Source organism: Camelus dromedarius, chromosome 1, assembly GCF_036321535.1.
Source record: "Camelus dromedarius isolate mCamDro1 chromosome 1, mCamDro1.pat, whole genome shotgun sequence".
In the NCBI taxonomy this organism is placed as follows: domain Eukaryota; kingdom Metazoa; phylum Chordata; class Mammalia; order Artiodactyla; family Camelidae; genus Camelus; species Camelus dromedarius.
This window is the reverse complement of record NC_087436.1, coordinates 13,651,117-13,664,433: the sequence shown is the minus strand read 5'-3', so window position 1 is coordinate 13,664,433 and position 13,317 is coordinate 13,651,117. Positions and strand designations below refer to the sequence as shown.

The 13,317-nt window shown below is 41.2% G+C and overlaps 1 protein-coding gene across 3 annotated transcripts in view; it reads left to right on the top strand.

Annotated features, from left to right (window-relative positions):
* Positions 1-13,317, top strand: part of TMEM131L (transmembrane 131 like) — a 159,737-nt gene that overhangs the window by 108,448 nt on the left and 37,972 nt on the right. For all 3 annotated transcript variants that reach the window (XM_031464452.2, XM_064488977.1, XM_064489019.1), the window contains exons 12-20: positions 667-763; positions 1,381-1,534; positions 2,086-2,256; positions 3,532-3,601; positions 4,674-4,791; positions 6,170-6,311; positions 8,314-8,423; positions 9,403-9,475; positions 12,508-12,635. In XM_031464452.2, the coding sequence (XP_031320312.2) occupies positions 667-763; positions 1,381-1,534; positions 2,086-2,256; positions 3,532-3,601; positions 4,674-4,791; positions 6,170-6,311; positions 8,314-8,423; positions 9,403-9,475; positions 12,508-12,635 (1,063 nt within the window). The remainder of the gene's footprint in view (positions 1-666; positions 764-1,380; positions 1,535-2,085; positions 2,257-3,531; positions 3,602-4,673; positions 4,792-6,169; positions 6,312-8,313; positions 8,424-9,402; positions 9,476-12,507; positions 12,636-13,317) is intronic.

Below are 13,317 nucleotides of genomic sequence, written 5' to 3'. Positions count from 1 at the left end.
TACATGTGTAGAATTTTGAATTTGTAAACCATCACTCAGTTGGCGATTTGAAAGACCAGGTTGCAAATGCGTCTGATGGACGTGCTGCTTTTACAAAGAGGTGGTGCTGCCCCAGTTTCGTTTTTTTGTGTAGAACGTGGTGCAGACTGACTAGCGCTGGAGTATAAACCTAATCCTTTAGGCTCTTACTTAGAGTTAAAAATATTTCTGTAAAGAAATGCAGATAAACATATAAAAACAAGCCCCACCTCACTCATACTGAAAGATATGCTAAGGCAATAAGTGAGATATAATTTATTACTTAGCTCTATTGAAGATCATAAAGACTGTTGATGTTCCGTTTTGGTAATGATTAGGAAGAAAAAAAACACTCATATTTTTGACACAGGTATAAATGGATACAGGCTTTTTGGAGGGAAAATTGGTGATCTCTATGAAAATGTATGAACGTACATGTTATGGGCTTCGATCCTTAATTCTACCTTTAGGAATTTATGTACATATACACTCGTGTATGTGTTCAGAACTCTACCTCCAGAAATGTGCATTGTTTGTGCAACAGAGCATCTCCTGACAGGAGACTGGTCATTGTGGGTTATCATTTCCCTCAGTAATGAAAGAAGAGATACTTATCCTTCACATTTATTTCCTTCTACCTCCAAACAGCTACGTTGTCTTGTGACAGTGGAATGAAAGAAGATGTGAAGGAAACAAAACACACTCCAACACTAAAAGCCTGCCTCTCCGCTCCTGTGGTTCAAGGGTGGGTTAATTCCACTTTCCCTGGAATCGTATGTTTTTTTTATCCCTCCCCATCTAGAGATAATTTAAAAATGTAGCTGAACTCTGAAGAAGAGGGATGGTTGTACGAAGTTTTAAGACGTTTGCTCTGTGGTGCAGGCTGCAATCCTTTCCTGTGGCCCCTATGTATTTTATGTTAAAAAAAAAATTTATAGATATATAACTGAGACTCGTCTGATTCTCTCTTCAGGATTTGCCTTCCCTGCTACAGGCAGTGCGAGGGTGGTTTGCAGAGTGGGAAGGAGGAACCTGAAGGTCTTGGATGGGCTCCGGCCAGGCAGCCAGGTGCAGGGTGGGGGTAGGAAGAAGTACCCCCGCCATGTTTCTGAGTTACTTTCGGGTCCTACTTTTGCCCTGTGGCCTCTGTGAGCCATCCTGGTCCTGGCCCCACTGCACCCTCTGGCCTTCAGATGCTCCCCTTGTGGGCAGGAGAGTTGAGGAAGGTGATGGGTTCCATCCTTTCCAGCGCTAACGTTCATTTTCTGATGTTCTGTGATGCTGTTCTTCTTGAATCTCTTGAGATTCTTGTGAGACGGTTTCACACTCAGGGCTGACAGCACGCATGTCTTATGTTCACAGGTACTTTAGAATGGACTCCTCTGCAACCCAGTTTCACATGGAGACTCACGAGAACGCGTCAGGACTTTGGTCAATGTGGTACCTCAACCATTTTGACCGTAGCGTTGTCTTGCATGATGTGTTTGTTTCCAAGGAGACCAAGCACATTTTAAAGGTACACATGGTACTTTCATCCAAGTTGGAGACTATTTTAATTGGTTTCAAGTCAAATGCTATGAACTTGATATTTATAGGATCTAATTTTTACTGATGAATTTTAAAGCAAGTGTTTTTCTTTCAGAATTACTTTGAGGCTCTCTTTACTTTTTTCAAACTGTTGTTCAAGTAGCTTACAGAGACCAGGATATATCGATTGGAGATATTTGCTATTACCATGAGTTAAGAGTATTGTAAATTATAATTTAGCCTAAAAAGATGATATTTAGTAAAAATAAGCCTGGTTCATGAGGAAAGAGTAGATTTTTGTAAAATACCACCTATGAAAACTTCAAGATGACTTTTGTGAAATTTAAAAACACTTGCATGTTAAATATTATGTGAGGTGTACCACTTATCTAAAAATAGTTCAATTTTTGACCTGGAGATAATTGCATAAAATGGTATTTCTCGAAGTGGAGAAGAACATTAGTACGATACATTATAATGATCTTAATCCTTATTAGTGGTATTTAGGAAAGTAATTTCTCTTACTTCTTTTCTTTTTAGATTCTGAATTTCACTGGCCCTTTATTTCTACCTCCAGGCTGTTGGAAAATATTTTCTTTGAAACTTGCTGTTAAAGACATTGCCATAAATCTATTCACCCATGTATTTCTGACTACCAACATAGGTGCCAGTTTTGTAATACCTCTGCACATTTACTCAGCCCCGACCAAGGTATTGTCCACATGCTATATACGTGTTATGATTTTTGTAGTAATGACTGTTTCTTTGTATTAATTTATCTCATGGTGCTTGGATTTTATTGACCGGGTTAAAATGATGTTCTTGAAGGCTATCTAAGGAATTGAAGGACATTATCAGGACAGTCTTAGGTGATAAACTATTTAGATATGGAAATCTTTATTTAGAAAGAATTTCTATTTTTCTGAAGTAATCTGAGGTAATTCTTGAATGAAATAAGACACTGCAAGTTGAAGATTTCTTTCATTTATTTCCAGAATTTATAGAGCAAGGCGTATGTGCCTGCTGTAGAAAACACATTTGAACTTTTAGGGCATACTTGCAATGACTTTAGATAAACTAAATTGTTAACTGCTTTATTTAGATGTCTGGTAAGTGACTCTCAGTCGCTGACAATCCTTGAATATCCTTAATGGGCCAAATCTAAAGCCTGCAAGGGTCCACAGTTAAAATGCTTTCTAAAATCTGGGTCTGTTGTATTTAGTTTAAATCTTAGCTTAAACATGCCTCATTTTTTCTTAATGTTTCTTTCTTTTCATTTAGTTACTGTTATTGCTTCTTTTGGATCCAAGCTATTCTGTATAATGCTGGGTTCTAATTTTTCACTATGAGACATTCATGCAACCATCTTTATGATTTTTCTCACTTACTTAGCGTTGGTGTTTCATAGATAGACATGCCTCATGTTTCACTATAAGCATAAAGACAGGGCTTCTAAAGTGAAACTAAACAAAACGTAAGGTTAATTCCATTCATCCCTATTTTGAGCAGGGGAGGTTTCATAGAAATTTCCTTCTTCCAAACCGGCGATGCTTTACAAGCAGAGTGACCGTGGGCGGGAGCAGGCAGGTTGCAGGTGTGTGTGGAAGTTGCCGGTCCGCATTTTCCTAACCTAGGAAGCGGGTCATTCTAATACTACAGGATTAGAATACAGTTTTTTAAAAACCCTGCTAAGAATGTCCTCTTAATTCCAAAGGCAGCCTGGTGTCTGTTGGGCCCAGGGTTTGTCACTCTGGGCATTGATTATGATGATTGATTTTGGGCACAGAATCCACTCCCTGTGAGAGACAGGGAGAGCTGTCACTCAAGGGCACAGAAAGCCAAGAATCCGTTTTCTAGTTGTTTGGCTTCTGGTAAAAGGGAAGCTCACTGAGGTGGAGGCCAACGCCAGCTACGCATTTGAGTGCATGAGGGTTTTTGTGTTTAGTGTTGTGCTTTAAGTTATTCATATATTACTTTTCAATCTAGGAAGGGAGTCTGGGTTTTGAAGTGATAGCACATTGTGGCATGCATTATTTCATGGGAAAATCAAAAGCGGGTAAGTATTTTGCCCTTAGGTTTTCTGTAGAACTCTAGTTTGGGGTGGGGTGGGAAGTAGTGAGCAAAATTAGCATCTGTAGATGAAATCATTAGTCCTGTTCACGTAATTGCATCATATTCTATTCTCAAAGAGCATGATCATTAATGGAATGACTTGATACTGTTAAGAATCCTCCAAAAACATCTGAGGTGCTCGGGTAGTTAATGCCCCCTTCAAGTGGCTTGTCCTTTTCACAAGGGTTTTCTTCAGACATGTTATTTGAGCATCATAGCAACCTTGTCACCAGGAAAAATTGGAAGATTCTGGTTCCTTTATAAAAGGGCTAACTAGAAGTTGGTAAAAAATAATGTGAAATTGAATTTGAAGACGTCAGTATAGGAGCATGAATGTCTTACAGGGAGCGTTAGTGCTGTGTGAACCGACAGCCAGGGTGTTGAGATAAAGCCATCTCTAGGTCTTTCCCTGCCTTTTGACTTATTAAAAATATTTAACCTAAAGAGAACATTCTAGTACAGAGATTTCTTTTGGGAGATGCTAATACGCTCTTCAGCACAGACAAGACAGAATGGATAGGTCAGGAGGGCGTGGTGAGCAGGGCACCAGTTTATAAACGTAAACACACACCTTCTCTCTGCGGAGCCCTGCTGGTGTCCTCTTCTGAGGTTTGCTGTTTGTCCATCAGCCTTCAACAGAGTAAACTAACTTAGATGATGACCAGCACTGACCTGGAAATAGTTTAGCTTTTTAGATTTAAAGCTGTTAAACATGTTCCAAGTATAATTTTAACTTGTTTCAGGCTGTCTCCACGAGCCATGTGTCTTTTATGTTATTACCTTCACATAATTCGATTGAGTTTTGTTTTACACATGTTTGTTTGAGTTGGTATATCATTTGCCATTGAGTTAGAGGGGCTTTCAGGACAGTAGTCAGAGGAGAGAGGGGGGCACTGATCACTTTACCGGCCTCTCATTTTGAGAAGTTTTGAACACTCAGCTACTAAGTAAATTGTGGGTTTTTTTTTTTTTTTTTTTTTTGTACATCTAACTAGTAAATCTGATCTAACTTTTAGAAAATCCTAATTGGGAAGGGAGCCTTTCTCTGGATCGGTCTACCTGGGATGTGGATTCCGAACTTTCAAATAAGTTGTATGAAAGATGGAAGAAATTTAAAAATGGTGATGTCTGCAGGTAGGTCTTCACCCTTCTTCATTTCATTTACTTAGCACTGGGGAGACGGTTAAACCTAGGAGTTTATTGAAATTTCAGTACGTAATTTTTTAATAATTGAGATTTTTCTCTCCAGCCTCTTATTTTGAAAAATTTCAAAGGTCAGAAGAATTGTAAAGTCTAGTACAGTGAATATGCAAACGTTCCCCCTCTGGACTCCCCAGTTGTTGACATGTTAGCACTTTTGCTCTTTTCTCTCTCTCTCCGTCTGTATCTACGTGCACACACACGTTCCCTTTGTGCTGAGTCACTTGGAAGTAAACTGTCAATGTCACACTTCAGCCCCCAGTGCTTCATTAGGGAATAATTTCTTTCCTAAGGAGAATTTTCTCCTACATATAACAGCACTGTCATTACATACCCTGCAAACTTCATATTGATACAATTATGTTATCTAACATGTGTTCCGTATTCACATTTCCCAAGTTGGCCCCCCAAATATCTGTTACAGCTTTCTTTTTCTTTCTCCTTTTTTTTCTTTTTTTTTTTAAAATCCAGGATCATGCGTTGCATTTGGTGGCCACGTTCCCTTAATTTTCTTTAGACTACTGTCCCCTCCCTTTTCTTCCTTTTTCATCATATTGATCTTTCAGAGCATCCTAGCCAGTCTCATAGGACATTCAGCACTCTGGATTTTGCCCGTTGCTGCTTTAAGTTTGCCTTCCTGTTAAACATTCTGGGGAAGAGTGCTGATGACTCAGTTGGCCCTGGGTCCTTGTCACTTCAGGAGGCCCGTCGATGTCAGTTGGTCCCATTACTGGCGTAGCACAGTTGAATCCTTTGACTTGCTGTTGTATGTGTGACAGGCCTCTGTCCGTTGTAGGTGTTTTTCCTTTGGCAAGTAAAAAGCTATATGGGCTGTGATCATTGGAGACCTTGCACATTTCCTGTTCCCTCAGAATGTTTCCCACTGTGATTTTATTAACCATCGATAATCCTTGCCTGGGATCACTTGTTGAATTGCTGGCTGCAAAAATGGTGGTTTCTAATGATTCACTCTACACTCTTTTTGGGCATCACTGTGGATTTTTTGGTTATTGCCACCATTACCATCATTATTATCTTTGATGCCAACTTGTCCCAAATTTGGCTGAGGGCGTCCTTCAAGGCTCGCTCGTGGGTCCCTTTGACACATGCCCATCATTCTTCGAGCACTTTCTTGCTTTCTAGTAAAACGGGATGTTCCAGGGTCATCCTGTACTCGGGCTTCCCCAGACCCGGAAGAAGCCATTTTTATTTCCAAAAGCCTCTTACTCCTTTTAGGGGGAGTGATATTTAGTGATTTCCCTTTTTTCTGCCCAAGTTATTTTGATGATTTCTTTCTTTATGAATCACCCAGGAGGAGTGTATTAGGAACAACGCGGTTTGCCCACTCGAAGCGATCCAGGGAGTCAGAACCCTTTGCTTCCTTCCTGCCTCGCCTGATCCCTCAGCCTGGCGTTATGCTGAACTTCAGCGCCACCGCCCTGAGGAGCAGCGTGGTGAGCATCCTCGGTGTCTTTTCATCTCTCCGCCAGGGACACCCCAGCACTTGGGTTTTTATGTTACCAGAGTCTTTCCACCTTGAGATGCTGCTTCAGAACCAGAATTCTTTTAAATTTAAGTGACACACACCTGCCACTCAGCCCTTGGAGTGGGGAGGTGTCCAAAGGACAAAGTAAGGAATAAAACTCTGAAACAGACTGGAAGTGCATAAAAGAAATACGTTTTATGAAGTCTGTGTTCAATTCAAAATCTGCCAGCTGAGCAAGTATTCAGCTGCCCACCACAGAGAATCGTGACTGACACAGGCTTCGGCAGGTGGGAGGGGGTGCGGCGCTCGCTGGGAGAGGTCTGGGAAGCGGCTCGGTGATGCCTGCTGCCCCGCCATCCTCATCCTCGGCCGCTGGCGCCCGACTGTGGGCCTCTCTCCCCCAGCAGGGGTGGTGGGGAGGGAGGGCAGAGGGAAAGAAGACGCCAGCAGACCTGAGTTTTTGTCTCGTAAGCTTCCTTGCCCAAGAGCTAGATCACACGTGGTCTGAGTAGTAAGTTACACTTATTCAGGTGCTTGTTGAGTTTCTTAGGCAAGACATCCTAAAACTGCTTTTTTTTTTTTTCAGTATATATATTTTTATTGTAGTACAGTCCGTTGACACAATGTTGTCTCAATTGCTGGTGTACAGCATAATGCTTCAGTCATATAGGAACAAACATATATTTGTTTTCATATTCTTTCTCACCATAAGTTACTACGAGACGTTGAATATAGTTCCCTGTGCTACTAAAACTGCTTTTTAATGAAACTTTTATTTTGAAATCATTTCAACTTGGAGAAAAGTTTCAAGAGGGGACAAGACCTCCCCATTGCCCTTCACAAAGACGCATCCATCTCTGACGTTTGCCACACTCGCTCCACGGCTTCCTCTCTCTTTCCACGCACACGCATTTTTAGGGGCCACTTGAGAGGGCCAGACGTTATGCCTCCACCTCTAACTACTACTCCCGTGTGAATTTCCAAAGGGCAACATCTTCTGACATGTCAGAGGATAATGATCGGAATCAGGAAATGTAACATTAATCATAATAACGTTCTCTCACCTGCAGTCTGCCTTCCAGCTCTCCCAGTTATCCCACCAGCAGGCTTTGTGGCTTTTTTTTTGGTCCTGGCTGATCCAGGATCTCTCAGGGGCTGGTCAGGTGGCTTCCCCTCCTTGGATCTTCCTTAGTCTCTCTTCTCAGAGCACACTCTTTTTTTTTTTTTCCCCCCATTTTTCAGTTTTATTAGGTAGAATTGTTACAATTTGACTGCACATATACAATATATTGCATGTAAATACATATACACGATATACTGCACATATTTTAAAAAATTTACATGTATGTACTGTTCATTGTTTCTAAGAACGTTTAAAGCTTTAGCTTTTTAAGCTTACATAGTTACCAATGGAATAAAGCCAACCACAAAATAAGAATTAATTCAGAAAGACATATACAGCCCACTATTAACAGCAACATTATTTATAAGTGCCAAGATATGGAAGCATCCTAAATGCACATCACTAGATGAATGGATAAATAAGGTGCAGCATATATATGTAATGGAATACAGCTCACCCGTAAGAAAGAAGGATATTTTGCCATTTGCAGCCCTTCATTCACTTTTTTTTTTTCCTCTTCAAAAACCAGAATTTTATAATGGGCACTTCTTTTGCATCAAAAAGACCAAAATACCTAGAAATAAACTTAACCAAGGAGATTACCTGTACTCTGAAAACTGTAAAACACTGATGAAGGAAATTGAAGATGACACAAAGAAACAGAAAGAAATCTTATCAGAGTGCAGGCACTTTTGAGGCGTTCAGGCCGTCTGTTCTCCGGGCTGTCCCTCGAGCTGATGGCTGCGTTGCTTTGCATGGTTAGCTGCAGGGGATGCGTTTTTGCAGGAACGTCTCAGGAGCGGTGCAGCCTTTCTCGGGGTTCTGACTCTCCTCTCCCCGCCTCTAGGTGAAGTACTTTGTGGTGAAGAATCCTTCCTCTCTGCCAGTCTCCCTGCAGCTCCTGCCCATCTCCCTGTACCCCAGACCCGAGGCCGCTGTGCGCCTGCTCCACAAATGGTAACGCCCAGTCCTGAAGACTCCTCGGGGGGAGGGGTTTGGGGAAGTGCTGTTTAGACCCAGCATCGTGTAACATCCTTCACATTCTCCCCGGAGCCTGTGTGTGGCTGTGCACCAGCCGCCCGTGCACACCCCTGACGGCAGTTCCCAGCTGTGTGTACCGTGTGACGTCTTGTCTTCCTGGGTCAAGTCCAGGCCCCCAGCAGAATATTCTTTTCTTGTCAGGGAACCTTTGCAGTCACAGTGGTTCACATACACTCCTAAAATTTATCATCGAAATGCCGGTGACCTCTGCACAACGCGAGAAATGACGTTAGTGGTTTAGTGCGTTTTCATTTCATGTTGGTAATAAACAAGATGCGGTAACATTGTTCGTGTCTGTTACATCTAATTTTCGCATAGCAATCACAGTTGCACCTAGAACGTTTCCTCTTTTGGCTTAGTAAGACCTCCCCTGATCCCCAGGTCTGAGCTTCAGCCCTGTTCACGTGGCAGAGCAGAGGAGTCTGTGTTCAAGGAGGGGGACGGGGTGTTCTGTACTTTGAGGGGTGTTTAGCAGCGACCCTGGTTTCCACCCAGTAGATGCCGGTAGGACCTCCCCAGCCGCGACAAGCAAATATCTCCAGACATGGCCACGAGTCCACTGAGATAAAACTGTCCTTGGCCGAGAGTTCCTATCAGGTTCCGTAGCTGTGGACCATTTAAAGAAAAAGAAATTGCTTCATCTTTAGAGCTTTTGTCACCATATACTTTTTTACATTCTGTGCTGTCAGCGGTATTCATTCCACAGTATTTATTGAGTTCTTAGAATATGTCAGGTACGGTGTGAGGGGCTGGGACCCCAGAGTGTAAGGACAGGTGGATTGCGTCTGTGTGCAGGTACATGTGCTTGTGTGTGTGTGTGTGTGTGTGTATTATATGTAATTCTTTCTTCCTTGGTGCTCTGAATGCTATTTTACACATTTTTTTTTCTTTGTAGGTTTGGCACCGATACGCAGATGATTAATTTCACAACTGGTGAATTCCAGCTCACCAAAGCTTGCCCTTACCAGGTAGGGTGTCGTCTTTAAACAGGAAAAAGAATGCTGACAAACTAGATGCATAGCATTTGGGCCTCACTGATTTATGTTCCGAGTGTCTTTACGTAATGTATGTGGCTCTCTTATTTTTATATTCTAGAATTAAGTATGCAAAGCAGATTTTTCCAGTTAACTCAGGCAGCAGGAGCCCCTGGTTCATGTGAGCCTGCAAATCATTTTAATGTGATTATTTAGATTCTTGTGAGTGAAGAAATAAAAACTGAATCAGAGCTATGGAGAAAACCATAAAACTTGAGACCCCGTAATTTATAATTCTCCTAAGATTCCTTGGCCCCATCAGATTCTTTTTAAAGGCAAGATAAAGTAAAAGCAATTAAAAAAATCTTCTCTCACTAAACTGACTTCATATTTTTTTTAGCAAACCAGCCAATTTCTGTGATAGTCACCTCATCTATATAAAAGGATTTCTCTGAAAATCTTAACGCTCTGGGCACTCAGAAGGTCTTGGATAAATACTGAGGAGAGGGAGTAAACATGTCATGTGGCAAGGGTGTTGTTTGGGAGCTTGGCAGCCTGGTTTCTGAGTTTTCACGCAGTCGTTCTGTGGGTCACTGGTGTAGCTGAGCACTTTCCTCACAGGTGTTCTGTGCCAGAGATCAATTCAAACACGAAGCATCTCTTAAAAAAAATACGCACGTACACCTGTGAACACACATATGCGTATCACTGTATTTCTAATGCACAAACGTATTTAAATGCCTTGGGTGCTTTTTTCTTTCTCTGCCCTTACCACCCCCTCCAAAGGTACACTGTTGGCTCCAGATTACCTTGAAAGAGGGAGGCCATAGATAACCTCCAGCTGAGAGTTAAAATAGGAGTCAAAGCAGACTTTTTAAGTAGGTTTTTTTTTTTTTAATTGAAGCATAGTCAATGTACAATGTTGTGTCAATTTCTGGTGCACAGAATAGTGATTCAGTCGTACGTATACGTACATATATTCGTTTTCATATTCTTTTTCATTATGTGTTACTACGGGATACTAAATACAGTTACCTGTGCTCTACAGTGGAAACTTGTTGTTTATCTATTTTATATATAGTAGTTAGTATCTGCAAATCTCGAACCCCCAATGTATCCCTTCCCACCCCCTTTCCCTCTGGTAACCATAAGTTTGTTCTCTGTGTCTGTTTGTTTCTGTTTTGTAAATAAGTTCATTTGTCTTTTTTTTAGATTCCACATATAAGGTATACCATACAGTATTTTTCTTTCTCTTTCTGGCTTAACATCACTTAGAATGACAATCTTCAGGTCCATCCATGCTGCTGCAAATGGCATTAGTTTATTATTATTTATGGCTGAGTAGTATTCCATTGTATAAAAATACCACAGCTTCTTTATCCAGTCATCTGTCAATAGACATTGAGTGGGTTTTTAATGGAGACGTTTTTACAGTAGGAAACACACAATAGTAATGCTTGTTTCCCTTTGTATGTGGTCTGGGCAGCACTGCCTTGTTGTGTTAGGAGCCTGCCCCGCTCTGTCCCTCTCACTTTTCTCTCCACCAAGCAGTCTCCCAGGGCTGCTGAGAGGTAAATGAGGCCAAGATGCTAACAGGTATTTTGCTCCACTACTATTTAATCATATATAATTTTAAATTCCAAAAATAATGCCAGTTTCCTTTACATGGCAATATCCTTTCTATTCAGATTTGGAAAGATGGTGCAGCTCACTTGGAAAACATTTTTAATCAGTGATTGAAGATTTTCCCCAAGAACATTACATCTTTTGTGATAAAGGATATGATTACCATGGTTAATTTACTACATTGACAGAAAGAATAGTTTCAGTGTCTTCGAGACACTCAAAACTTTAACTTAAAATTCTTATTAGAATTCTTTGTTATACAAAGGCCTACATTATTTTTGTCCATTTGCTTTTAGAAATGTAGCTCTTTTGGTTAAGAGCATGTGGGACTGGACATTCAGGTTTCCAGGTATTCCGGCTCTTCCATGTAATCCTGGGGAAATGCTTGAACCTCTCCAAGCCTTCTCTTTCTCACTCGTAATAATGTTTGAAGATTCAACAAGTTTATGGAATGCTTAGTATTTTATATATGCACCTAATTACATTCCAGTGCCTGGCATGGAAGAACTATTTAATAATTGGTGCTGTCGTGGTTATACTTTTAATACCATAAGTTGGCAGCTTTTTGTTCAGTATTCGTATGTGTATAAAGCAGAGTTTCTCCCTCATGAAGTTTGTAATTTTAATGAAAGTGAATCAGATACCATCACTGTTTCTTCTTTTAGGTAGCATGGGAAATGCTAGCAATAACTGAAGGATAAAACAAACTTAAAACCTAAAAATACAGAAGAGAGAAATATTAAGCAGACTGTACAGTTAGCTCTAAAAAAATTAATAAATTACTTTCAGTGAGAAGGAGCTAGAAAAGAGTGGGAAGAGAGAAAGTCTACCACAGTGATAAAGAACCAAGTCTTGAATGTTAAATTTAGAACACAGAATTTTATCCAGAGAAAGTTAGAAATCTTGGAGAGAATAAAAGAGGATGTGAATAAATAAAGATCTTTCTCCTGAATGGAGAGACTAAATATAATGAAGATGATTTGTTTATAAACTTAAACTTGACATTAAAGTGAATTTAGGGTTGTCCAGCAGTGGATGGGTGGCTCGGTCAGATCCCTGTAGTGTTTGAGCAAAGGCTGTGTGGTCTGTTTTCTAGGTGATGTTTTACATTCACAGCATCATTCCATCAAAGGCCTCTAGCCCCAGCTCCCATCTGCTCCAGGAAGCAGGTCCCCTTTCCAGCGACCGTGTCAGGTTGTCCTGCAGCCTCTGCCTCTGCTGCTCAGCTGCGGCTGGGGCACCATGGATGGACGTGGGCTCTCAGGATAAACAAGTTTCACAGGTTGATTTGGTTGGTCAGGTCTAGACATTAAAGAAAAAGCAGTCATGCTTATCGTCCACGATGCACTTAACGGACGCTTGCTCTCCGGGAGTTAATTGCATTTATGAATACTTTGCAGGGTGTGCATGCTGAAGAATCCGGGTTTGGCGTCCTCCACTTACATTTGCAGCCTTTGGAAATGAAAAGGGTCGGGGTAGTTTTCACACCAGCTGACTATGGAAAAGTGACTTCACTCATCCTAATCCGGTAGGTGTGTCCCTGTCTCTTTCTTGGCTGACTGAAGAATACACAATCTCTTTAGCAAAGAGTTGACATGTACCTCTAGTCAGGCCCTCAGTGATGAGCTGTGTCTCATGGTAGGAGAGGTGTGGCTCCACACTTAATCCCAGTGCCCCAGGCTCCTCCCTTGTACCGTGGGGTGTGAGTGCCCATCTTCCTGGGGCGGCGGTACCCTTCACTCAGTGCCTCACCTGCCATCAGAGAGCAGAACACACACATGAGCACACAGACACGTACTTCTCTGTCCTCAGCTCTGAAAAATAATCGAAACACTGCTGTATATACATTTTCATTCCTCAGTGTTTGGATTTATACCATTGTCCCATCTGTATGTCTTGCTTCTGGAACTCTCTGTAGCTGCAAAGGACAATGGAAAAAGTGCTTGGTTCAGCCCCCTGACTTGTATTGCTTCTTTTCCTTCCTTTTAAATGAACAATTGTTGTTAATTGATTTAAGCAGCTACATGTTTTTCATTCTTAAAATTTTTGCATCTTTAGGTAGTCTTTTCTCAAAAATTTGCAGTCAATACAGGTCTATGTTGAAGCTCTCTGAATGGCTAAGACATCTGACAAGTTCAGTTTTTCATTAGTGTCATTTTTGTTTTTTTTTTTTTGTAAAGCGTTTCTAGTGTCAGATCAGCAGGCAAAGA